Source organism: Microtus oregoni, unplaced genomic scaffold (assembly GCF_018167655.1).
Source record: "Microtus oregoni isolate MIOR12 unplaced genomic scaffold, Mior012 000031F_ref0000149, whole genome shotgun sequence".
In the NCBI taxonomy this organism is placed as follows: domain Eukaryota; kingdom Metazoa; phylum Chordata; class Mammalia; order Rodentia; family Cricetidae; genus Microtus; species Microtus oregoni.
This window is the reverse complement of record NW_024543090.1, coordinates 26432084-26456950: the sequence shown is the minus strand read 5'-3', so window position 1 is coordinate 26456950 and position 24867 is coordinate 26432084. Positions and strand designations below refer to the sequence as shown.

The 24867-nt window shown below is 43.5% G+C and overlaps 1 protein-coding gene across 3 annotated transcripts in view; it reads right to left on the bottom strand.

Moving 5' to 3' along the window:
- Positions 1-24867, bottom strand: part of Slc12a1 (solute carrier family 12 member 1) — an 82741-nt gene that overhangs the window by 8337 nt on the left and 49537 nt on the right. For all 3 annotated transcript variants that reach the window (XM_041678857.1, XM_041678855.1, XM_041678856.1), the window contains exons 17-23: positions 23468-23608; positions 20045-20151; positions 17464-17546; positions 7841-7984; positions 3348-3479; positions 2703-2814; positions 1330-1416 (exon numbers count right to left, since the gene is read on the bottom strand). In XM_041678857.1, coding sequence (XP_041534791.1) covers positions 1330-1416; positions 2703-2814; positions 3348-3479; positions 7841-7984; positions 17464-17546; positions 20045-20151; positions 23468-23608 — 806 coding nt within the window. The remainder of the gene's footprint in view (positions 1-1329; positions 1417-2702; positions 2815-3347; positions 3480-7840; positions 7985-17463; positions 17547-20044; positions 20152-23467; positions 23609-24867) is intronic.

Sequence of the window (24867 nt, the reverse complement as noted above, 5' to 3'; positions counted from 1 at the left end):
GCATATCTGGTTGGCCCAGCAATTTCAGTTTTCTTATCACAGCTAAGGTGCCCTGTTAAGCATTCTACCTGACTCATAGCTTTGGCGAACTCATGCACACCCTAAACAATATAAAGTTCGAGTTTATCCGGTCCATAAAAAGTGTATCTTAAGTCGTAATATTTTTAGATATTTATTAAGTTCACAAAGGAAACACTATACTACAAGAAGGGGAGAGGTGAAAAGACTTGGAGATTGTAGAACTACGGCTTGCCAAGAATAGCCAGAGGAAGCTGAAACTGTGGTCAAAGAAGACCCAACAGCAATGGAGGACCCAAGACACTTAGAATCCTTCGCGTCCCACTATGTGACTTTCTTTGTGGGTTCTACTCTAAGTCAAATGCATTGAATCATGTCCACAAGAGACAGTAAATATAGCTTACTTTAAACAACTGAAAACCTCTTGTAATGGCTAAATTACAAGTCTAAGCAGTTCATTTAATTTATAATTGACCGTGATTCCTTGCACCTTTGGGATATCCTGTGAAGATACAACCCATGATACCAATAGATTTCAGATGCTGTGGCTATGAACTGAAGTTTTGTTGTCTGCTAAAGTTCACACCAGGAAGCTCAAACCCCCAATGTGGTGAAGTTTGGATTTGGGGCCTCTAGGGGGCACTTCACTTTAGAAAGAGTCCTAAGGATGGTGGCCCCACAAGGGAATTCGCACCCTAGCAGAAGAGAAAGAGATGCCCGAATTCTTTCTCCATAAAATGAAGACATAGATGCAACCAGCTTCAGGCTAGAAAGAGAATCCTCAACAGACACACACCCAAAGCATCTTGTTCTTGGATTGCTCAACCAGAACTGAGAAACAAAGCACCTAGCCTATGGCATTTTGTTAATGACTAATAGAACAATGGAGTTGAGAAATTCAACAGTTGATAAGAGTTAGAATGCTGTCATGCTTTGAAGATGTTTCAATGATTGTTTCTACTTTGTCACTTTCAGTTTTCTGGGAGTGGGGCTTCAACCACCTCTCTGGGTCTCAGATAGTTTTAGAGGTTCTTTCAAAAGTTCACAGCCCTAAGCATGGAGTCCCTTAGTGCCTGGAACCTAAAACATCCCTGGGATGGGGGCCCTTTTCTTTGATTTCTCACCATCACCCTCTTCTCTCCATTAAAATGGACTTGATGGCTCTGGGCCACAGTTACGGAAAAGACTTCTCTAATATCTGTCAAGAAGACGTTACAGCCCATACAATACATCTCCAGCCCTTTGCTAACCAACGCAGAAAAGATGAGACAGGAGCAGCAGCTGGGAAAGAGCCTACCACCCAGTTCACACCTCTCTTTGTTCGGCTTGATGTTGATGTCTCCAATTATATGGATGTCTGCAAATTTTATCCTAAATTTGCTGAGGAGAGAAGCCATTCTGAAAGAGAGAGAGAAAGAGGAAAAAAAAAAACATCATTAGTGTCTATGTAATTACTTTCTATCAAAATTGTCTTTGTGTTTGATTAAGGCATCAAAAGCAATCAGTATAGCTTCCAGATGGAGGCTTTTCAGATTTGAGATTTGTTAGCACACTTGTTGGAGACGTCACAGACAAAGCCGCTCCACCGAGGGCATAGAGCCAGCCCTGCAGGTGATCACGGTGGCACAGACCTGCCATCTCAGGGCACTGAGGTAGGAGGATGTGAGTTAGAGGCCAGCAGGACACACTCTGAGACACCTTGTTATAAAAATGAATCCAAGAAATAAAAACAAAGAAAGCCTGGAAGATACAGAGAAGAGAACAAAGGGACCTCTGCGTTCATCTTCGTGAGAGAGAATGTGAAGCCATCCTTGCCACCAGTCAGACAGAACAGCTAATTCTTACTGCTGGACGTCTTTTATAAACTGCTGACAAAATGGTAACTACAGTGTAGTTCCACCACCCCTGGAAATTAGTAATCTTAACTTAAATTTACAGAAGTCTTCTAAGGTGATCCAAAAATTCCTAGGCTTATCATTTGCTTAATTTTTTTTCCAATTTGGCTTGTTATTTTCTTTGTTTCTTTCTCTTTATATCTATCTGTCCATCCACCTCTTAAAGGAATCAATATATGTGATATAATTGTATGAGCATTGTGATATCTTCATTGAAAGCAAATGTATAAATACACTTATATCCTTATTATAAATGTGAGTATATGTGTGTGTTTACCATAATCCCATTCACCTGGGAGGAAAAAGAAAATATGAAAATTGATGGAATGAGAGGCCTGTTATTATTGCACAGTTTCTGGAAGGTACAGAGCTCAGGACTTTAGCCCATCATGCAGGACTCTGAGCTGCTGATGTTGACTCTCCAGGCTTTCCATGACAATTATGAGTATGTACGGCTTCAAGCGGCTACATTAATGAAAAAGCTACAAAGATTTGCGAATCAACTTTAATTAGAACTCTCTTTCACTCTCTCTCTCTTTCTTTTGAGACAGGGTCTCATTATGTAGCCCTAGCTGGCTGGAACTCAACACTTGTTGGCCTTGAACTTGCTATGTAGAGCAGGCTGGGCTCAAACCCAGAAAGATCTGGCTGCCTCTGCCTCCCCAGTGCTGAGAATTAAGGCATGTGCCACCACACCCGGCTAGCTCAAAGGTGAAAAGCACTGAAAATGACAGCAACAGAGCAGCCCGTGCTCAGAAGGACCAGCAAGGTGAGCCACAAGTTACTTACGAAATCTTTTCCTCTTCAATACGGTTGATCTTCCCTCCAACGTAGATTCTTAACTTACAGTCTTTCCATTTTTTTCTGAGAGTCAAGATATATGGAATAAGAAGCGTTAACCCTGGAATAAAGAGTAAATTGCAACAGGAAGGATGAGAGAAATTGAAAGAAAAAATGAGAGCATTATTTTTATTCATTCCCACTATCATAACTATTAAATGATTTATTATAGTGGTATATTATTTGTGTTTTAGTAAATAAAGTTTGCCTGAAGATCAGAGCAAAGCAGCCACACTAGTCAGCCATACAGGCCAGGTAGTGGTCGCACACACCTTTAATCCCAGCAGCCACAATAGCCGTGGAAGCCAGGCAGTGGTGGTGCACGCCTTTAATCCCAGCACTAGAGAGGAATATAAAACGGGAGGAGACAGCGCTCAGTCTCAGTCTCAATCTGAGGATTCCTGGAGGCAGGCTCGCCCATTTTTAGTCTGAAGTAGAGATAAGAGCCAGTGGTTGGCTGCTCTGCCTTTCTGATCATCAGGTTGAACCCCAATATCTGTCTCTGAGTTTTTATTATTCGTGCTACAATTTGTGGCCTTCAGGAACTCAGAAATGAGTTCCCTAGCTCCCTAGCAAATGTTCTGGACAGCTTACCTCCGTCATCGAACAACCACCACACATCGATCGTGCCTTTTCCTTGTTTCTTTTTAAACTGAGCACTGGCTTCCACTAGTTTCTGGTTGAACTCCCCTACATGCATCGACTGGATGGTGTTGATGTTGCCGTCTGAAACAGAGGACACAGTGATGCGTCTGTTTGTCCTCTGAGGACAGACACAAGGTGACTTTCCAGTTAACCTTCTGAGCTCCAGTCTACAAAGCCAAGCTCCATAATTTAACTCACCCTCCTTAACTAAGAAAAGAATTGCCCCCCAGTTCTGCCTACAGTTCATAGTCTAAAGAAGTGCATCATTTTTAGCTCTCTTATAATCTCACAATGGAATTATAATTTAGGTGTATAGTGACTTAAGCTTCAAAGATACCTCCATAGGCTTATATTTTCCCCCCACCCTGGCTGATTGGTGCTATTTTGGGAGACTGAGGAGCTTTTAGGGGGGCTCAGCACAGTTGGGGAAAGTAGTTCAGTGAGAGGGGTGGGCTTTAGAAGGTTATAGCCTGGCTCCCACTTCTGGTGTGCCCTGATGTGAATAGTATCTGTCTTGAGCTCCTGCTGCCAAAGATGAAGCCACAGGAGTTCGTCCTTTCTACTCTGATAGGCTAAAACTCTCTGAAATCACAAGCTATTGGAAATAGTTAAGAACTATTTCCTCTTTTAAGGTGATTTTTGTTCTGTTTTGTTTTTGGCCAGGAGACTGTTAAAGAAGAAGCGGTGTCTATGGGGATGGTTTGGAGGAGGGAAAAAAGTGTCACATGGGACATGTACGTGGGAAGAAGGCTACCAGGGAAGAGAAGGGTACAAGGGAAGGATGGGAGGGGGACAAAGTGGGGGAGACACAATACAAAGAACATTTGTTTGAAAAAGAACCTAATTCTGCTTATGTTAATAAAAACATTCCTTTTAGAAGAGGGCCACATAATTCTTGTGGGATGTTTTAGCCTGGTTCTGCTCCAATTATGAATGCAGCGGATGAAAATCAACAGATCCCAACCTCCCGAAATTTTAGAATGGAACATTTTTAGATTTACTTTAAACTAGAACGTGTGGTGACTGAATTTTCTAGAGATGAGCAGTAGGGGACAGGGAAGGTCACTTAGGCGCCAAAGTGCTGGCCTCAAAGAACCCCATGAGAAAATGACATGAGAGGTGTGTGTGCAGTCCCAACCCTGGGGAGGCAGAGAGAGGTGGTTTCTGGGGCTAATTGGCCAAGCAGCCTGCCTTGCTTGGAGAACTCTAGGCCAGTGAGAGGCCCCGCCTCAAAGTGGACGGATGGGTTTCCTGGGATGATGCCTAAGGCTGTCCTCTGGCCTCCATACACATGTACAATGTGCATCTCCTTACATACATGCACACACTTCCACACACACGTAAAAACTATTCTTTCACTGGAAATTTCACTCATTTCAACACAGTTTTGTCATAAACTCCCCAAAGGTCTGGTTGGTAGTTTTCTATAATCCCAGTTCACATCTATTTCCTTTTCAAGGGTTCTGTGAAGCAAAGCAAGATCCTTTGAGTTGTATGGATTCTTGCGAATGATATGAAAAAGGTTCAGGATACATAGAGATTAAAAACTGCTTTGAGTTTTAATTAAGGATGGATGCATATATAATTCTTAGAAGTGAATAATACTTTTCTAAACTATTATTATTTTACGTGTGTGTGTGTGTGTGTGTGTGTGTGTGTGTGTGTGTAGGTAAGTATGCACACCCTGTGCACTATGTGCACGCGAATGCGGTTGCCCACATAGGTCAGAGGTATTGAATCCTCAGAGCTGGGATTACCGCCACCTTATGTGTGTGCTGAGACTTGAACACGTGTCCTCTGGAAGAGCAGCAATTGCTCTTAACTGCTGAGCCATCTTTCCAGCCCCAGATCTATTTATTTTTATGCGTGTGGGTGTTTTACATGCATGTATATCTGTGGACCATGTGCCCGCCCTGTACTCTCAGAGTTGAGCCGAGGATGTCACCTGCCCTGGAACTGGAGTTTACAGGTGTGAGCTGCCTTGTGGGTGCTGGGAATTGAACCCGGGTCCTCTAGAAGACCAGCCAGTGCCTTTAGCCACTGAGTCATCTCTCCAGCCCCATGTTGAATGGTTTTGACTCTGACATGGGTACAGCAGAGGAGCATCAGGGGAGTAGGCTCATTTCCTAGAGAACTCTTGTCACTGGAGTTTTCTTGGCATGCTGTCTATATTATTTCTAATTTCCTCGCCTTTGAGAGTTGTTGCTTCATGGCTCTAATGCAAAGAGGCAGCAGCAGGGCAGTGCTCAGTGTAGCTTTGACAGCCCCTTCAGAGCTCCCTCTCTGATCTAGTGTGTTCTGAAGACACTTTGTTCTGTTTCCTCTGTTGCTTCATTCTGGGCCCGTCAGTTCTAAAGCAACAAGCGCATATTGTTTTTATATCCTTAGGACTGCTGAGAGAGAACAAATTTATTTGTAGAATGGACCAAACTCTGCCCTTACGTCCATGCAAATCAAAGTGTCTAGACGGATTATTAGGAGAGTCTGCAGATTTGGGCTTGAGCTGGAACTCAAAAGAGCTCTCACCATCTGAAGCTCGGGGTGGCGTAGGCTCCCTGTAGAGCAGTGTTTGAATGCCTGGGTATTGAAGTACACAGCGCATGCTTTTGTCTTTCTGAACACCGAGGCAGGTTGGCGTTGGGAACAAGTGCAGTGATGGAGGAGTGGACTTCAGAGTGAACATGCCTTCCAGCACGAGTGACACCGAGACGTGTCGTCTCCCCCCCCCCCCCCCCGCCAATAGAAAGACGGAAGGACTGTCCTTTCGCTTTGAACTTTTTGTTGCTTTTCCAGGCCGGGTCACTTAATAGAGATTCATATGACAAATAGGTCAACAATGGAAAAAGAAGTAATTTTTAAAAGTCTTCTTGCTAATTAAACATTTTAAACCTTCACTTGTTTTGCACGTGTGCCACGGCTTACACTTGGAGGCCAGAGGACAACTTGGGGGAATCAGTTTTCTTCTTCCGCCCTGTGGGTTCCAGGGACAAACTCATGCCATCAGGCCCGGTGACAAGCACTTTAACCTGCTAAACCATCTCGCAGGGCCCTATTACTAATTTTATACCAATTCTAACTTGAGATTCAAATATATAATTCTCATGGGAAAGTATGTATGTATGTATGTATGTATGTATGTGTGTGTATGCATGTATGTATGTATGTATGACAAGGTCTCTCTACATAGTTCTTGATAACCTGGAACTCACTCTGTAGACCAGGCTAGCCTCAAACCCACAGAGATCTGTCTGCTTCTGCACCGAGTGCTCATATTGAAGGTGTGCGCCACCATACTGGGAGGGAAATGATATTTTAAGGTGCATGGGAAGGGGCTGGAGAGATGGCCCAGAAGCTAAGAGGATTTGCTGCTCTTCCAAGGATGCAAGTATAGTTCCCAGCAGCCATGTACCCGTGTCAGGTAGCTTATATCCTCCTGTAGCCCCAGCTCCAGACACCTGGTGTCCTCTTCGGGCACTTGCGTGTACACATAAATTAAGAATAAATCATTTAAAAAAAACTTAGTGGGAAATATTAAGCTTCCCGGAGTCTGTAGGACACAAATTATATTTCCTGTCATTCTAATATCACAGGTAAATTTTCAACCTTGGGCTACACGCACTAGAACAAGTCAATGGGATCAAACTATTTACAGGTTAGGGCGTGGTCTTTTCAGAGCTGGCCCTCAGCACAAACCAGGAGCAGGTAAAGCCTCAGTAAGGGGGTCCTGCCACTGGACTAACAGGGTGCGATCATCTCAGGCGGTCTGTGTGTATTCTGATTTTGTGCCAGCAGAGGCCGCTGTGGACCTTATTAAATTCAAACAGACTCGTTTAGGAAAGAAGGCAATTTTCAAAAGCAAGTGAATAAATCTCCCATTTCTGCAACTTTAAACAAATTCTCTCATGTTTGATCCTCTGTCCTCGGGATGTCTTCCAGTCACACAGAGATAAGTTTACCACTAAACCAAAACCACAGGAAGCAATCAGTGTCAGGCGAAGCACCGGCTCTCATTCTGGGCAGTTACACGGATGTCTTCGCGGAAGCAGGTCCAGCGGTATCTTGTTTGCCTTGTGCACTAGCTAACTGTATGACCCTGACATGATGTCTGCACTAGCCAACTGTATGACCCTGACATGATGTCTGCAAGGTGAGGACTGTGTATATAAAACTGATGGGTATTACTGGCTCTTAATTTTCTACTCTTCTATCTCAGGAGACAGTTCTATTTTGAGGCACCCAGTCTACATGGGCACCGGGCAACCACTTTTTAAAATTAGTTTTTGTTCAGTAAGGTGGTGTAGAGCACTTCCCCCCATCCTTCCTGGAAGAGATCTTTTGGTGCCTGCCCGTACTCAGTGTCTTAGATGCTCCTTCTGACCCCTTCGTGATGACCCCTCTGTGCTCATCTTGAAGTCTTATTCCTAAGATTTAAAGGCACTTACCTTTCTTCGGAGCTGGCTTGGTAATGTTCAGCTTGCCAGCTTTCTTAAACAAGCCCCGGATGCCTCCCTTCCCCTCCTCACTCTCATTGTCTTTGATGGCGGCCTCCAGAGCCAGCCGCTCCTGCTCCAGTTTCTCCAGTTCATCTGAAGAGAGGAGACACAGTCAGTAACTTCGCTCAGAGGGACAAAGTCTCTAGGAACGATCTTACAAGTAAGACAAGTCTGGCATTTCATATAATTATGCAATAAGACGGCAATGCGATGGTATGATTTTCTTTCCCCGATCATTAAAAAGTAATGTTCCCAGTAAATTGTATTCAGTACGTAGTAACAGCTGCTCGGAGAAACAGCTCCATGCATGAAGCCATGGGGCTTTTATTTGTAAGGGCAAGAAAGGCTACTTTTTTGTTTGTTTTTATTTTGAGACAGGGTTTCTCTGTGTAACAGCACTGACTGTCCTGGACCTTGATTTGTAGACCATACTGGCTTTGACTCACAGAGATCCTCCTGCTTCTGTCTCGGGAGTGCTGGGATTAAAGACTACTACATATTGACACCTTTATACCATCACCCAGAAAACCCGATTTAGGGAGATGATGTCACTGTTAAACTACTGATTTAATTACTAATGATTAAGATACTAGGTAAGATTTTCAGCCAGCAGAAGTGACAATATTGCAGAAGTCTGCTGGGCATGCATCCCACACAGCAAGGCTCTGAACTGAAACAGAAAACTCAGAAACTGCAGACAGACACCTGGGTATGCTCGTGTACACAGGTAATCCCAGCACTGGGGAGGCGGAGGCAGAAAAGTCAGGAATTCAAGGTCATCCTTGGCTCCACACGTGATGCCAGCCCAGGCAATGCTAAGACTGTCTCAAATGGGATGGGGGTGAATTATGGAAATATAATCAGGTCTTAGAATCAGCTTCTCTGATCTCTGAATACAGATTGCAGTGAACAAATGTCCAGTACTAATTGTGTCTCTTAAGTGAACAATAATGATAAAAAAAAATAGCATGATGCAGTAAGTGACCAAAGGCAAAGAGCCAAAGCCGAGGTTTCTGGGAGAATGTCGGAGTCCAGATGGCTGAAAAGTCATTCGAAACACTTGAGTCTAAACCAAGAGTCAAACTGTGCAAAATTTCCTCCAGAATGTTCAGGACCACTCTCCAGGCTTCGGTGTTACATCTGGCTGCCTTTTAGCTTTGCTGGGTTATGACAATGTTGGAAAGTTCCTAGCTGACTTCTCTCCCTTCCTCCCCATCTCTCTATATAGTATAATACATAATCTCTCCTTCGCCTTGGCAAGTAAGAGGCTATAAGCAGTCACGTGACAGTGCTAAGCTAACAAGCATATTTTCGAATTTCTGTCAGATCTTCTAAATCTCATTGACTGCTGAGAAGTCAGCCATGGGGAATAAGCCCTGCTCCAAGGGAGAGGGCAGAAAACCAGATTCAGTGTCACAAACCCCGGCTAGGGCTTCTGTAAATGTCAACTCTCAGAATCCACTGCCTTATCTATCTGCGAAGGGACCATTCTGCCTTAGCTAAATCTGTCCAGCCCCACAGAACCACCCGGCCCCTTTCCAGGTCTTAGCAATTAATCTTTTGCCGGTGGCATGCGATTTGGAGCCAAATCACCGTGTGATCTCCCCGAAGCTTCACAAGTTCTCATGATGAGTGGTGGTAGAAAGGCTGGGAACGAAGCTGATGGGCTTAGAGACCAGGCGGGTCACGCTTGCACTGATATTAAAAGGTAAGGACGGTCTACATTGCAGAGGGGACCACAACCCAGAGGAGCTCAGCTGTGGTTCTGTGCCTTCAGGCATTTACTCCATGTCTCAGACTTCCTGTGGAATGGAAGATCAGAATACTTTCCTTTTCCATCCTCTGAGCTTCATAAGAAGACGAAACAGCAGAGTGCCTTGGAGCTTCAGAGAGACCAGAGCAGCAATGTATTCTTTAGGCAGGATATCTGTGTGCCTTCTGGAAATGGGTCTTCTCAGGCCGGGAGATGTTTTAACACTGTTTATTGCACGGTACTCTCTGGGTACCTTGTTTTCTTCCTTTCCAAACAGCTCAGAGAGGGTTACTATGATTTTCTTCATTTTGTGGATGAAGAAACCAAAGCCCCCAAAAGTTTAATAGCTTACATGGCTATCGTCCAGCAAGGCCAGGGCTTAAGTACAAAGAGCTCTGTCTGGCTGTCAGTCTGGGTGTTTCCCAGCATGAATACCTTCTTGCGGCTCGTTAGAATTACTTTACAACTGTTTCTATTGTTAGCCTCTCCATGAGAGGAAGTGGAACATTTGCAGGCACAGGGTACCAAGGCAAACCACAGCGCCAATGATGGTTCTGGAACATGTCATTTTAGGGAGGGCTCTAAAGATCTGGGCTGGATGGGAGGTTGCCTCAGAGTTCCAGCTGGGACATTCTCTTCCAGACCTCTTCCAGGAGTTTAGCTGTGAATTACTTGGAGGTGACCATAAGGGCTGCAGGGAGGAGGGGCAGCTCCCCTTTCTTTCTTTGGCAGGTTCCAGCACACCTTGTGTTTAGCTACTAACTGTGCTCCGCTTGGGCAAAGATAGTTTAAATCTTCTTTCGCAGAGGAGCCAGCTGGCTGAGAACACTCCAAGTGACTCTAGCTGTTTGTTCCAAGAGTCCAGAGCCTATCCAGGGCAAGCAAACTGTAGAATTCCAGACCCAGGAGACAGACCAAAGTCTGCTCCGACGCTTCAAATCCACTAGCTTCCTTGTAGAGCAGGCAAGCTGGTAAAATCTTTCTGGAGGCTAAAATCAGCTTGCTTAGCTATCTTGGGTCTCAGGGCCACAAGTGGTACAATCTCCACTGCACAGTAGGCTCGCAAGTCTTCATTAGAGATGACTCTCCACCGTTTGCTCCGGAGGAGATAGATTGAGGAGCCCTCCCGTGTAGCTCCTCACATTGTGGTGTGAACCAGAAGCGCCCCGCGGATGACCTGGGTTTTGAATTATAACTGGTGTACTGTGTACCTTGGTTTGCACTGGGAACGAGGAGAAGACTTTGCCAAGACATTTAAGAGGGAGGGATACTGGGCAAATGAGTTGCAAAAGTCATCATTAGTCACAAGAAGAAGGCGATTCAGGGGGGCCATGGTGTTGACGTTAAAGATAATTCATTCTATTCTGTATCAGAACTACTGCTTTTTTTCTTTTTCCTTCCTTCCTTCCTTCCTTCCTTCCTCTCTCTCTTTCTTTTTTTTTTTTGAGACAGGGTCTTCCTCTGCAGCCTAGAAGTCTTCACGTAGCTGAGGCTGTCTTGAATCTACCTTTTCACCCCGAGTGCTGTGATTACAGGCCTGTGCTTCTTGGCTCAGCTACTATACTTTGATTATTCAGGAATTACAGAGTCTTCACACGCTGCGGACACTGGTGTGCAGGGAGAGCCGTGTCAGTCCTCATTTTGTTATAAAGGAAACGTGGGCACAGACAGCGCAAGTGATTTGTCCAAGGTCACTTAGCTGCGAACACACGTCTTCTGCTTCTGATTCTAACATCTGTCCACACCACCAGTGTCTTTGAGTCTTATGTAGTCTCAGCTAGGCTCAAGACCACTGGGTAGCCTCGGCTCCTGATCCTCTTGCTTCAGCTGTGCTAGTGCTGGGATTACAGGAAGGTACCACCACACCCTGTTGTCCATCCCTCTTCACCAGTGGCTCTCTGGTGCGGGACAATTGTCTATATTCTGTCAATTATGTTTTAAATAAACGTTGATTGGCCAGTAGCCAGGCAGGAAGTATAGGCAGGACTGCCAGACAGGAAGTAGAGGCAGGTCAATGAGAACAGGAGAATTTTGGGAAGAGGGAAGCTCCCTCTGCAGTCCTGACTAGACACCAAAGAAGCAAGATGTGAAAAAGGTACTGAGCCATGTGGCTAACACAGATAAGAATAATGGGCTAATGTAAGTTATAAGAGTTAATAAGAAGCCTGAGCTAATGGGCCAATCAGTTTATAATTAATGTAGACCTCGGTGTGATTTCCTTTGGACTTAATAACTGCGGGAACTGGGCAGGAGAGAAAACTCAGTCAACAGCTCTCAACCTTCCTAATGCTGTCACTGGCCCTGTAACACAGTCCCTCATGCTGTGGTAACCCCCAATCATAAAATCATTTTCATTGCTATTTCACAACTGTAATTTTGCGACTGATATGAATTGTAATGTAAATATCTGTGTTTCCAATGGTCTTGGGTGACCCCTGGGAAAGGGTCATTCGACCCCAAAGGGGTCGAGACCCACAGGTTGAGAACTGCTGCTCATTACCATTCTTCAGTGACCTGATCATGCCATCTGTCTGCCCTTTGATTTCATAGATTTTGAGAGATTTCCCAAGGCTATAATGGGGAAAGTAGATGGCCTTTAGGTTGTCAGTTGAGAGCAGGATTTGAATAACTTTCTTTCTGCACACCCCCAAACAGTTCTAGGGAGGCCAGATGTGCCCAAACTGCTACGAACAGAGGTTATCACATTCCTAAGTGCTTCACAATCTGACCACAGGGTAACCAGTCAGAGAGACTGTATTTTGAAATTCATTTAGTTGTCAAAATGGCCTCATGTTCCAATGTGTCATGCTTTTTCTAAAGATGTCATTTAGGGGTTTATAGTTCACCCTCTGCCCTGAATCTAAAGGCCAGCAGGATGGGGAGCAGAGAGAGCCAGTGGGCAGCCATACTCCCCTCCCATTTTACAGCCTCCTTTTTCTTTATTCATTATTAAAGTACAACTCTTTCCTTGGCCAATCAACTTGAAGCTATAAATGCTTGTATGACTCAGTTGCTGAGCCCCAGGTGGAGTCAGGCTGGATGGAAGGCAGGAAGCAGTCCCGCAGCCCTGCCTTCCAATCAAGCAATTATTTACTGCTAGGCCATCTGTCTTTATTTTGCTAAGCCACTCGATCAGACACAGCAGGATCACCGTGCTCTGAGCGGGTCATAAATCGTGCAGTACTTACACAGGGTACTCAATTGTGACTCACACTCTATCGCTTTGTTTACTACCGCTCCAATCTGGATACTTCGTTGTAATTGGCAAACTTGCTAAATACCTCTGGAATGTGGAAAAATATGACATGGCACATCTTTTTGTGTGTGTGTGTTGTCAGGCAATAAATTAATTTATTTAGAAGACTATTAGTCATCAGTATTGGGCGACTTGCTGTGGTGAGCAAGTTCTAATGTTATGAGCATCGATCTTATTTAAACAAAAAGTTATTCTCATATGAGTCTGTGGCACAGTGCAGAGAAGATTGTCATTAGCTGGCAAATTACCTAGAAAGCTGATCTCTACCCAATGCGTTGTTAACTGTGGTATATGGGCTCTGAATTGCTAATGTCCTCCTTAAATTATAATCCGTGAGGACACTGCGGTGCCCGCATTGGGAAAGCTATGATGATTATAATTAACATCCTCTATGCAATCCTGAAGATTTATCAGGCTCATATTAAGCCCTATATTATAATATAATATAATATAATATAACCAACTGCAAGTTTGTTTTCCTTCTAATCCAAAACCCAATATAAGTCTTGTGCCATAAATTGTTGGCGCTTCATAACAAAGCATGGAGCTGTGGCATCAAGCTAATTTTTGTCCTTACATTTTTTTTCACATGTTCTCTGTGTATCTGAGTGACGTGCATTTTTGTTTACCTAGGTAGTTGGTACTCATAATTATTTTATTAGTATCCAACCGTATTTTCCCTTTCTTGGCTAAGAAGCAGAAATATTTCAAACGTCAAAGTTGGTCGAAATAGCACTTTTTCTTTGCGAAGCTTAAAGGAGCTATAGTTCAGTGCCAAGCTTTTTTGAGGCGCATTACAGAATCTATCTGGCTCTATTGCTCCACAGAAATCAACGGTTGGTGCATTTTGGTGCCTGGAGCAGTAAGAAGTAGTGGTAATGACTTTCAGCTATATCACACACATCAGTCTAATATAATACATAAAGCAAATGCATAAACTAAATACAAATTATACTTTTTTATTTTTAGATAGAAAACTCAATGGCACCAAAGCCAGAAAAAAAAATCAAAATAGACGGTATATAGGATTCAGAGGATCTGAGTTGGATCTGACCAGGAAGCCTTCTCCCTGCGAACCAGCTTTCATAGTACTAGAAGGTTCTATGTACGCTCCCATGGGAGGGAAGCAGTCAATTGTCCTGCCCAGCTGTGTTGCCCATGAAGCACAACAATGAGCAGAGTGGTAAGATGTCCCTAAAGATGCAACAGTGGCAGTCATATCGTGGAAGTAACCAACGGCTGTCTAATCAGACTTCAGACTCTCTCAACAGGAGGGAAATCATGCCTGGTACTGGAAACCTAGCCACTACCCAGGACTAATTAGGTCATAAATCTTAGAGGAGAGCCTACTACTGCCACTTTACTAAACCAGCACAATTCTTAACTGATTGGAAGGGCTTATACTTATGCCCTTAAGTGTGGTCTTCATCCCGCATCAAAGAAACGGCTCTCTATAAATAGATGGGAAGAATCACAGAAATCCACAATGAATGACAATGGGGAGCCCAGCCTCAACTGATAGATCCACAGCACAGTTTCTGCTCAGGGAACATCTTGGAAGAGGGAGCGTAATGATCATAAGAGCCAGAGGACCAGGAAATCTGCTGTTGAAGCGTATCTCTTAGAAATGACAGGGACATTTCTCCCTTGACACCTCAACAATAAAGCTGCCTAAATAAGACCTGAATGAGGATTCCAGCACTATAATTCTAGAGAAATCTTTCACTACAATTATCTGTGTCATGTTAATTTTATTTCATTCACCCTAACTTGGCTTGTCTGCTGTCCCCAACAATGTTGGTTATTTATTCCTATGACTCCCTTGGCACCAGCTACCTGGCCCCTTTCTGGCTCCTTCATAGCTTCTTTCGTGGGCGGTGTTTGCATTGTTGTAGTTTCTATTTCCACCTTACCTACGATGATTTCCCACCTTCATTTGCTGGGGATAGCCCTGAAACCGTCCCACATTAAAGAGATTTGAGCAAGGGAAGTCTGTTTTTCACAGTTCTGGGAGTGAGAATTCCAGTAGCAAGGTGTTAACTGAGGTAATTACCCAAGGCCACTTGGCCCAGTTTGCTGGTGGTGCTTCCCACACGGTAATGCCTAGCTCCATGCCCTAATCTCTTTCTGTAAGATAATTAGAAGAGGTGAATTGTGGTCCATCAGTGTGACCCTGTTTTACCTTAATTACCTCATGAAAGGTGATCTTTGTAGACAGTTCCAATCTGAGGCACTGAGGTTAGGACTTTGGCATATGAATTCGGTGGTTCCTGAGGCACGGTTTAGTCCGCAACATCTAAGTCTGGATCTTAGATGCAGGCAGATTAAGACTATTGACCACCTACTGAGCATCCCAGCAGGATTTTCCACTGCCTTTGAGTTGAGACACACATCTCTCCTTAAAGCTGAAACCTCTTCTTACACTGCCCTTCTCCTTCGTTACCCCGGCACTCAGTCAACCAAGGCATTTTTTCTTCACAGCTCCCTGTCCCATATCTTACACATTCAATCAATCTCCAGTGCTGCTCTTTATGCCTCCAAAATACTTCTTCATTCTGCCATTTTCTCTTTATCCCTGAAGGAGATTTCCGAGTTTGGGCTGTTACCTCCCCTTGCTTCCATTATTGTAGAAATCTATTTCAAGTACACATTTTTACAGTCTTTTTCTTGGTAAAATATTTCAAAGCAAATTAGAATCATCAACTCTCACTCCTAGAATGTTTGTATATATCTCTCCACCCTTGAATTCTAAAAATTAACTTCTTAGTCTACAAAATAATGAGTTTCTCTTGACATTTTCATACTTATATATTATTGTGCCTAGTTCATATTTGTCCTCTCCACCCCCGACTGCCTTCTTCTGTCTGTCCTGCCCCTCTTACTGGTCTCCTTTTTCCCTCCAAATGTACCCCATTCTGCTTTCATGTCACATATACGTATACATACTTTATACTTTAAATATATATATACTTAAACCTAGATGTCACGTATACGAGAGAAAGTGACATCTCTTTCTCCATTCTTGACTTCTTTGAGTCATGCCACAAATGACTGAAAGAGCATGAACGTTATAAGCCAAGTTTGACCATTATACTGTGACTTACATCCGTCTGAGGGTTCTCACTGGTGACAGACTACAGCCCACCCTTTGAGTACAGCAGAAGCATGGGAAGCCCTCAGCATTGCTTGCCTCCTACTTTTGCCTTGAGTGGTACTGATCTGCTCTGGCTATGCATGTACCCACCCATCCATGTCCCTCATCTTAACTTTTCTTCACGCTCACCTCTGGGCAAGAGATGTTTGTTCTCAAGTCTCATTATTCTTCTGTCCCTCAACATTGCTTACTTATCTTCTACTCATCCACTAAACCTCTGTCTTAGTTGGGGTCTCTACTGTTGTAAAGAGACACCATGACCTATGACCTCAGCAACTCTTACAAATGAAAAAAATTATTTTTTCACAGTTTCAGAGGGTCAGTCCATTATTATCATGACAGAGAACATGGCGGCAAAAAGGCAGACTTGGTATTAAAGAAATGTTGAGAGTTCCACGCCTTGCAGGCAACAGAAAGTCAACTGACAAGTCACACTGAGGGAAGCTTGAACAAAAGAGATCTCAAAGCCTGCCCCTGCAGTGACAGACTTCCTCCAAAAAGGCCACACCTCCTAATAGTGCTCCTCCCTTTGGGGGGCCATTTTCTTTCAAACCACAACCACCACAAACCATATTTCTTCCAGGAAGCCTCTTTGGGAATGAGATGCCCCCCTTTTTTAACCATAATTTCTCATTCATACATAACAACCACACTAATAACCATTTCCCTTCTACAATGCCAGTTTCTTAAGTGTAGAAACCAGTCTTATTAACACTATATTATCATTAATACCAATACCTTCACCTGCACTCTGCGTGCTCTACTGTAGGTGTCCCAAGCTCTGCCCTTATCTTGCTTAGTATCATTGGAAGACTCAGTAGAAAAGCTCAGCTGAAAAGGAGGACTTGTGTTCTTACCTAATCTTTCAGAAACTCTTCTCCTGTGGCTCTCCTTGCTTCATATACCATAAGGATACATTTAAATTCTAAGAGTAAAGAACTTTGCCACGTTCTCTATAGTGGAGCAATAGTACTGATCTGAATGAGTGTTTCTGCCTGTGTGCTACTTAGTGATTCACAGACCTGACACGTTCAGATTCATTTCCATGGTGGCTACAAACCAGTCCTTGTCAGCTGAAAGCAAAATACATACTTCTTCATGAGGGACGGGGTCTTCATTTTCTGAAACATTCTGCAGAAATTAATTTGGCATTCTACTTTACTGAAGGTTTTCTTTTACCTCGGTGCTGGCTTTGTGGTATTACAACAAGAAAAATCGTTAGCTGTCCTGAGTTAGTCTATATCTCTGAATACCAGGACAAAGACTACTTGTGTGAGCCACAGGAAAACACACGTGCAGTGCACACAGCATGGGCTGAGGGAGAAGAATTTTGTCCATGCTGAGCACTGTTCTGACCCCACCACCTAGAAAAAGTCACCATCTGTTGAGAGGATAAGGAAAATACTTACCTTGGACCTGGAGAACTGGAGAGATGTCAAACCCTTGACTGATTCTGACGATGACCACACCGATCTCAAAGTCAAAGGCATCGCTGGAAAGGGAAGCAACATACTAAGTTTCCAACATTTTCTTCTACCTTCAGACAGTGTAAATATTGAACTTGTCTCTAGGATTTTGATATCATGAAGCTATTAAAATTCATTTCAGAATACAGCTAAGAGCTGATGTCTTCTTTGGGTTTGTTTTTTCCTTTCTTTGTACTATTAAAAAATTAACTTTGGGTGGAGGTAAATTCACTATGAAGCTGATTTGTTCTCATAGTCCCACCAGGTAGCTATTTTGATTAGGAGCTCTCTACATACTTTAAAATAATTAATCTATTATTAGTTGATCAAAACAATCTGATATATTTACAATGGAACATTTATAGATGGCAAAAATCTTTTGAAATTATCCACCTTCCCTCCCTGTCACTGGTAAGACATCTCCAGGGACACTGGGCAACGAGTTCATGTTTAAAATGTCTCTAGCACAACAGTTGGGAGGCACAGGCAGGTGGGTCTCTGAGTTTGAGGTCAACCTGCTTTACATAGTGACTTCTAGGATAGCTAGGACTACAGAGTTGAAACCCTGCCAACAAACAAACAAAAAGGTTTCCGGCTTCTCTGAGGAGCTTTTGCTACAGATTCTGCACAGCCTTCAGAGATGTGCTTCTCCCTGGAAATCCTGTGTCCTCGCAGATGGCTCTGATGTCTTCTCAGCCCCAGCCTAAGGAAGTTAAAGGATGTAGACGAGACGGAAAAACGGTTGGTTTATCTCAGCTACTGTAGTACACGTTATAGATCTGGAAGCAAGCCTTATTTATTATTATTATTTGTGTTAACTAAATGTTTCTCACTCTGGAAGTTCCCTTATTGGCTCATCTGCAGAATTGAGACCCAGAATTCCTTATGATTAGGCCTTCCTTGGCAGCATCACTGTGGTATGTGATTGATTGCTCAGGTCTCCCTCTACAGTATCACTGATGTAGTCAGTGATGGCCATCATAAGCAACAAGCTTCCAATAAGAAGTCGACCTGAACTTTCAGGGAATGATAGGAAGAAGTTCCACGCAAAGTTCAAACGTAAATTATCTTCACTTAACAAAGTAGGTGTATTCTAAGACAGAACTCTACATAAGCAAACCTTATTTCTATTTAAACTGGATAATGAAATTCTAGATAATTAGTTTCACAAAGACCATGCTGATTCTTTTATAGGCAGATGCATGGGCTTGAAAGGGCATCTAGTCCTAAAGCCAACGAATGCTTTTCCTTATAAGACGAAGGGGGCTATGATTAGGTCAAGGCTTTGAGGAGGGGAGAGCATCCTACAGCATCTGCCTGGGCTAGAGGCAGTGACAAGGGTGCTTGAAAATGAGGCTGAGAGACAGAAGAGGTCTGTGCACTGTGGCTATGGCTGGATTGGAGGTGGAAAAAGATGGCCACCAGCCGCATCCACTTGGGCAGCTTCTAGGAACTGGAAAGGCAAGGTAGGACTTTATCCCAGGGCCTCCTATGGGCAATCTAGCCTGGCCCACTTTGATTTGCGCACAATAAGAAATGTGTTAGATGTCTAACTCATCAAACTATAAGGTGATAAAAAAAAAAAACTAAGACAGATTCTAAGTGAAATCAACCATACTTGTGATACAGACATTTCAAACCTTTTGTTCACAGGAGGATAGTAAGACACTACATGATTGTAACCATAGCAACCATAGCCTTGCTCTAGCAGTACGTGGCTACCTTCCTCCTGCTTGCTCTTTGGAGGTGGAATTATTCAATTTTATACTAACGTAAACTTGGATCACGTTAGTTAACATTGAATTTTACTACCAAGAAGACCAGTTGCTAACGTGTTGGAAAAGCCAGAGGCTTCCTCAGTTTGATGTTACTAGGCTCTATCATTTTGCTCCTTGGAATTGAGTGTTTGGGATAATGGGAGGCTGATCACAGGAATGCTTCATCAAACTAGACTGTGAGGATGTTCACAGTTCTTATATCTTCTATGTCATATAAGAGAGATATGTAAGATTATATCTTATCTGCACTTGCATTTCCTTCTCCACCCTGTTTGTTGGCATAACAGCCAACCCAGGATCCCAAAGGTTTTCAGAGAAAATTTCCTTCCCCTCTACCTGTCCCTTGCCTTCAATCTAGCAAAAGACTTTCAGGCTATTCCTTAAACATTATATACCTGGGTGACCTGTATACCTTAAACATTATATACCTGGGTGACATGTATACCTTAAACATTATATACCTGGGTGACATGTATACCTTAAACATTATATACCTGGGTGACCTGTATACCTTAAATATTTGCCTTTTCTTGACTCCAATATCACCTACACAGATATTTCAACTCCTTCCACTTCTTATTTGTGGTGTGGGGTTTTATTTTCTCACTTTGGTAAAGACTTTACAGGAGCAGGAGAATGCGTTCTTCTCCAGCAGGTGAATCTGACACAGAGAGCTTTGTGTGTCCACAAAGCTGCCCTGGTCGGTACATCATCAACAGGGGCCCATCCTGGAAGCCATCACTTACTGTAGGATTCCCACGTAGTTCTCAATCTCTGACAAGGGAGCTTTCCTCCAGTTCTTTTTATATCCAATCACTAGAGTGTTTGGCTTCATTCTCCCCAAGCCTGAGGCCTAAACAGAGGACATAAACACATGAGCAATCCTTCCGGTGCCAGTGAAATACTACTGCAAATGAGAAACGATGTCAAAGAGCACTGGAGTAATGTTCTGAAGATTAGATTACATCTTAATGTATGTCCTTCATGCCCGTACCCAAGCATAAAATAGGAAGATCAGTTCTGAATCATCTCAGCCATAAATGGGTTTTAGATGACAGGAATGTAGCTTTGCTAAATTAGCAGTCATTTGCATTACTTCTGACACACTCATTAAAATGGTTCAATAATTTAAAATCAAGTAAGGGTTGGCTTAACTGTCGATGTGCATGTTATAACTTGGAGGTTCAGAACTCATTTCCAACAGTGATGTCCAAAATGTCATCAACAATAAAATCCATGTTTTGGAGATCTCTGTATACAAAGACTATTGAAAGCTTCCTTCTCTTATTTACCGAAGAATGACTGAACTGTGCTTCCCAAACAGACTGCTCCTGCATGGTAGTGTCCTTAGGTATTATATTTCATATCAAAAGTTTCGGTCTACTTTAAGTGACAGGATATGGCTTCCCGTTAATCAGATTTAGTGTGGTCATATTATCAAGTCTGTATTAATTACAAAGTGATGTCTGAGGTACTTGGAGCTTGGAATAACGTGGAGGAGACAAGCTGTACATAAGCAGTTGTAACCCAAGAGTAAATGCATCAGAGAAAGCTCAGGGACACTCGCGCTCCAGCTGATGGCTCACAGCTTCATGGGGAAGCGACATTCGTTCTGAATCTTCAAGTTTAATTGGACATTGACAAGTAGAGATAAGGAGAGCTGCTAATGAAGGAAGGCCACTGGGTCCTGAAGATACTAGAGAAGCGTCCAGCACCAGCCATGCTAGAGGACACAATCCCGAGTAGAAGGACATAGGCACAATCGGCATGAACTTGGCCTTCCACACACTTGGTGTGTGCTTCATGTGAAGCCATATGTTTAATTCTTTTTTTTTTTACATTTATTTGAATGGTTTCTTTCTTTTTAAAAAAAACATTTTTATTGACATTTTTTGAGCTCTACATTTTTCTCTGCTCCCTTCCCTGACTCCCCCCCAATCCTCCCTCAAGGTCCCCATGCTCCCTAATTTACTCAGGAGATCTTGTCTTTTTCTACTTTCTACTTCCCATGTAGATTAGATCTATGTAAGTCTCTCTTAGTGTCCTCATTGTTGTCTAAGTTCTCTGGGATTGTGGTTTGTAGACTGGTTTTCTTTGATTTATGTTTAAAAACCACCTATGAGTGAGTACATTTGATAATTGTCTTTCTGTGTCTGGGTTACCTCACTGAAAATAATGTTTTCTAGCTCCATCCATTTTCCTGCAAAATTCAAGCTGTCATTTTTTTCTGCTGTGTAGTACTCCATTGTGTAAATGTATCATGTTTCTTTACTTTCATTTTTTTTCATGATTCTTTTACTATTAAAAAAAAACTTTGACAATTTTATTCACATCTATGCTGAATCCTGGGCCTTTTCATGCCCCTTCAGCCCCTCTCCACTCCTTGCCTTCTGCAGAAGCCCTTTTCCCTAACAAGCCAACATCTGTTTCGATGGCCATTTTTTTTTTAAGATTTATTTACTTATTATGTATACAGTGTTCTGCCTGCATATATGCCTGCATGTCAGAAGAGGGCGCCAGATCTCATTACTGATGGTTGTGAGCCACCATGTAGTTGCTGGGAATTGAACTCGCTACCTTTGGAAGAGCAGGCAGGGCTCATCTCTCTAGCCTCGATGGCCATCTTCTTAGTTCACTGAGTTTAACTGTGGTCAGTTGCATGGCTAAAAATATTTGTGAGGCTATTTACTGGTACACAGTCAACTTATTGGTGGATATATAGCTGAAGAAAATGACTTTATTCCCCCCGCCCCTGCACCCATAAATTGCCCATAGCCCTGCTATAGGGGGTGAGGCTCCGGAGTCCCCTCCCCTATGCATAACAAAATCAGTCTTGGTCCAGTATTGTGTAGGTCTTGTGCAGGTAACCACAGCTGCAGTGAGTCATGGCTGTGATGCCCGTGCCATGTCTGGAAGATGCTATTTCGTAGCAGCCCCAGCCCCTGACTCTTACATTCTTTGTCTCCCTCTACTGTGACATCCCCGAGCCTTGGAGAGGATGATGTTGCAACCCCTTTAGGGCTCAGTACACCACAATCATTTACTCTTCATAGGTTGACTGGTTGTGAGTCTTTCAACACTAAGGAACACTTATTGCAAAAGAAGCTTCTCTGATGAAGGCTGGAACCAGCACTAATCTGTGGCCATAAACACAGTGTCTATTTAGTAAAACAAGAAGAGCGGTCTCTCCTCTGAGGCCAGTGACCTCCCTACTCAGAGGCTCTTGACCAGGTTTCTATGAAAAGAGTCCCTAGTGTGGAGGAGGCCTCAAATCCAAACAAGTCTCTAGTTATCTCTATAACGGGCATGCCGCTGTTACACAAGTGGGGGTGTCTTGCCAGACAGGTGATTTTTGTAGAATGCCTGGGCAGAGGCTGTGACTGCAAAGTCTGATCAGCTGATCCAAGGGTGTGGCGAAACTGGGATGCTGCAAATTCAGAGCCAAGAACTTCCTACTGCCTCCCTCTGTGGGCCAGCTAATATTTTTGGAGTCACTAGGCTAATATTTCGAAATACACAAATGCTATATTCAGAGAGTCTTTTGGATTGTTTTAAATGTTTTTCATACTTTAAATTACAGAGATGAGAACACTTCTACACTACAGAAGTAGAAGAGGGAAGGGCAAAGGAAAGAAGGAGGGAGAGAGAAAACTGCAGACTCTGGCATGTAGCCATAGACATGATCACATCTATTTAATGTTCTGGAAATAATTCCCAAGGCTGGGGCGGTTTTCCACCCTGATCTACATGCATTTATTAGTGGAGTCTCACAGCTGCCCACCCGTCATTTGCAAAAGAAAAAATAGGAAAGATGCCTGACCGGACCACGGCTACCTGCTGTACGAGAGGCAGAGTTTGAAGTTTTAATAGGGTCCTGAATGTCCTCAACCAGCAGAACAAATTTGCATTTCAATGAGTGTGGGGACAGAACGGTGCTGGTAGCCAAAGGAAACTCATTTTCTGCTTCCAGTCGATCATTTCTAGTTCAATGTAACAGAACCTCGACTTTTGCCTGTCACACAGAATTTGAAATGCGTTCCCTGATCATCTGTCTCGGTCTCCGATGCTTCCTTGGTGAGTGGCCTAACGCTAGCCATTGGTTTGAGGTGCTTCGTCCGCCAAGACGCTGTCTTCTGCCTCTGGGCTCACTCCCTCAGTGCCTGCCTTACCTGAAGGAGACTCCGGACACCGTCTCTGAAATAGTCTGCTGCTACTGCCGCGTAAAAAGCCTTGATTTTGTTCTTTATGAGCCAGGCCTGTTTTTTAGCCATGCCGCTGTTCATCTCCTTGACACACAGCTTGCGAGGGCCCTGTATGATGCAATGAAATATTAGTTAGAAGCCCAACTCTTATACGTCACTACTGTTGTTTTTCCAAGTGACCAAGCCAGCCAGTCAAGCCCCACTGAATGAAGATACAGGATTGAGGGAAATGTACCCCCTTAAATGGGAACCTTGTTTTGGGAGAGGACCTGTGCTGCTCATTTTGAAATATAACTCATTTTCAACCCCAAATCCAGGCTTAATAAACAACTGCCTTCTACAGAATGGAAACAAAAGCTGAGGGTGTTGGAGGCACACGGGGAAAACACTCAGAACGTGACTGAAGAGGCTCATGATGAATCCACAATCAATCTGTGATTCTACAGTTTATGAACCTCAGAGAAATCTCAGTTAGATCCCGATTTCAAGAAATGGACCGAGCTCTTGGAAGCCAGTGTATGACGAACTGCAAGTTCTGCCACAAGCGCACATTCTGGCAGTTCTATTGGTACCTAAGCACTGTCTGTAGGCGTGGCAAGAATTCCTTCACTCTATTCTTTTCCTGCATCAATACACTTATAATTGGGCAAGTTAATGCTTCCTTCTCGTTTATTAAATTTGGTGGGGGACGAAAGGCCTTGTGTCTATGACATGAGAGAAGTGAGACAGCCTAAGGGAAGTGAAGGCAGGCATGGTGGTGGTAAAGCATCTAGTAAGCTCAAGGTTTAATTCTGGAAACCAATGTTCAACTAACAGGTCTTCTTCCTTAAAGGTCCAGGCTCCTCCCCTTCCTCTCATGACTTAATGCAGTCCCAGAGGTATTTCTGTTTGTCGCCTATGCGTCTGGCCAGACAGACGTGAGCCACCTACTTTCTCCAGTCTGAAGAGGGATTTGTATTTTGTTTGGATGTTTTTGATTTCGAGTCCCTTGAAATCTTGATCCCATGTAGTGGGCTGCCCCTATAGGGTGTGGAGTAGGGAGTAAGCGCCCGCATTTCTAATAAGCTTCCAGATGATTCAGACGCCACTGGTTCCCCAGACTGCACTTAGAATGGCAGACTCAGGGGTCTTTGACAGGAAACAAAGGACTTCAGGATACAAGAAACTAAGGTTCAAGATTTGGCGTCAGACAGACTGTTTCTAGCCCAACGACGCTTGGCTACTTTGGAGGTCATGGGTTATCTCTGAGCTTTGAAACCTTATTCTGGACGTGGGAATAAACGCCCTTTTCCTGCATGGCTGTCTGAGTAGTAACAGTAAGTAAGGCATCTCGTGCTAAGCTTAGAAAGCACCAGGTGCCTACCTGC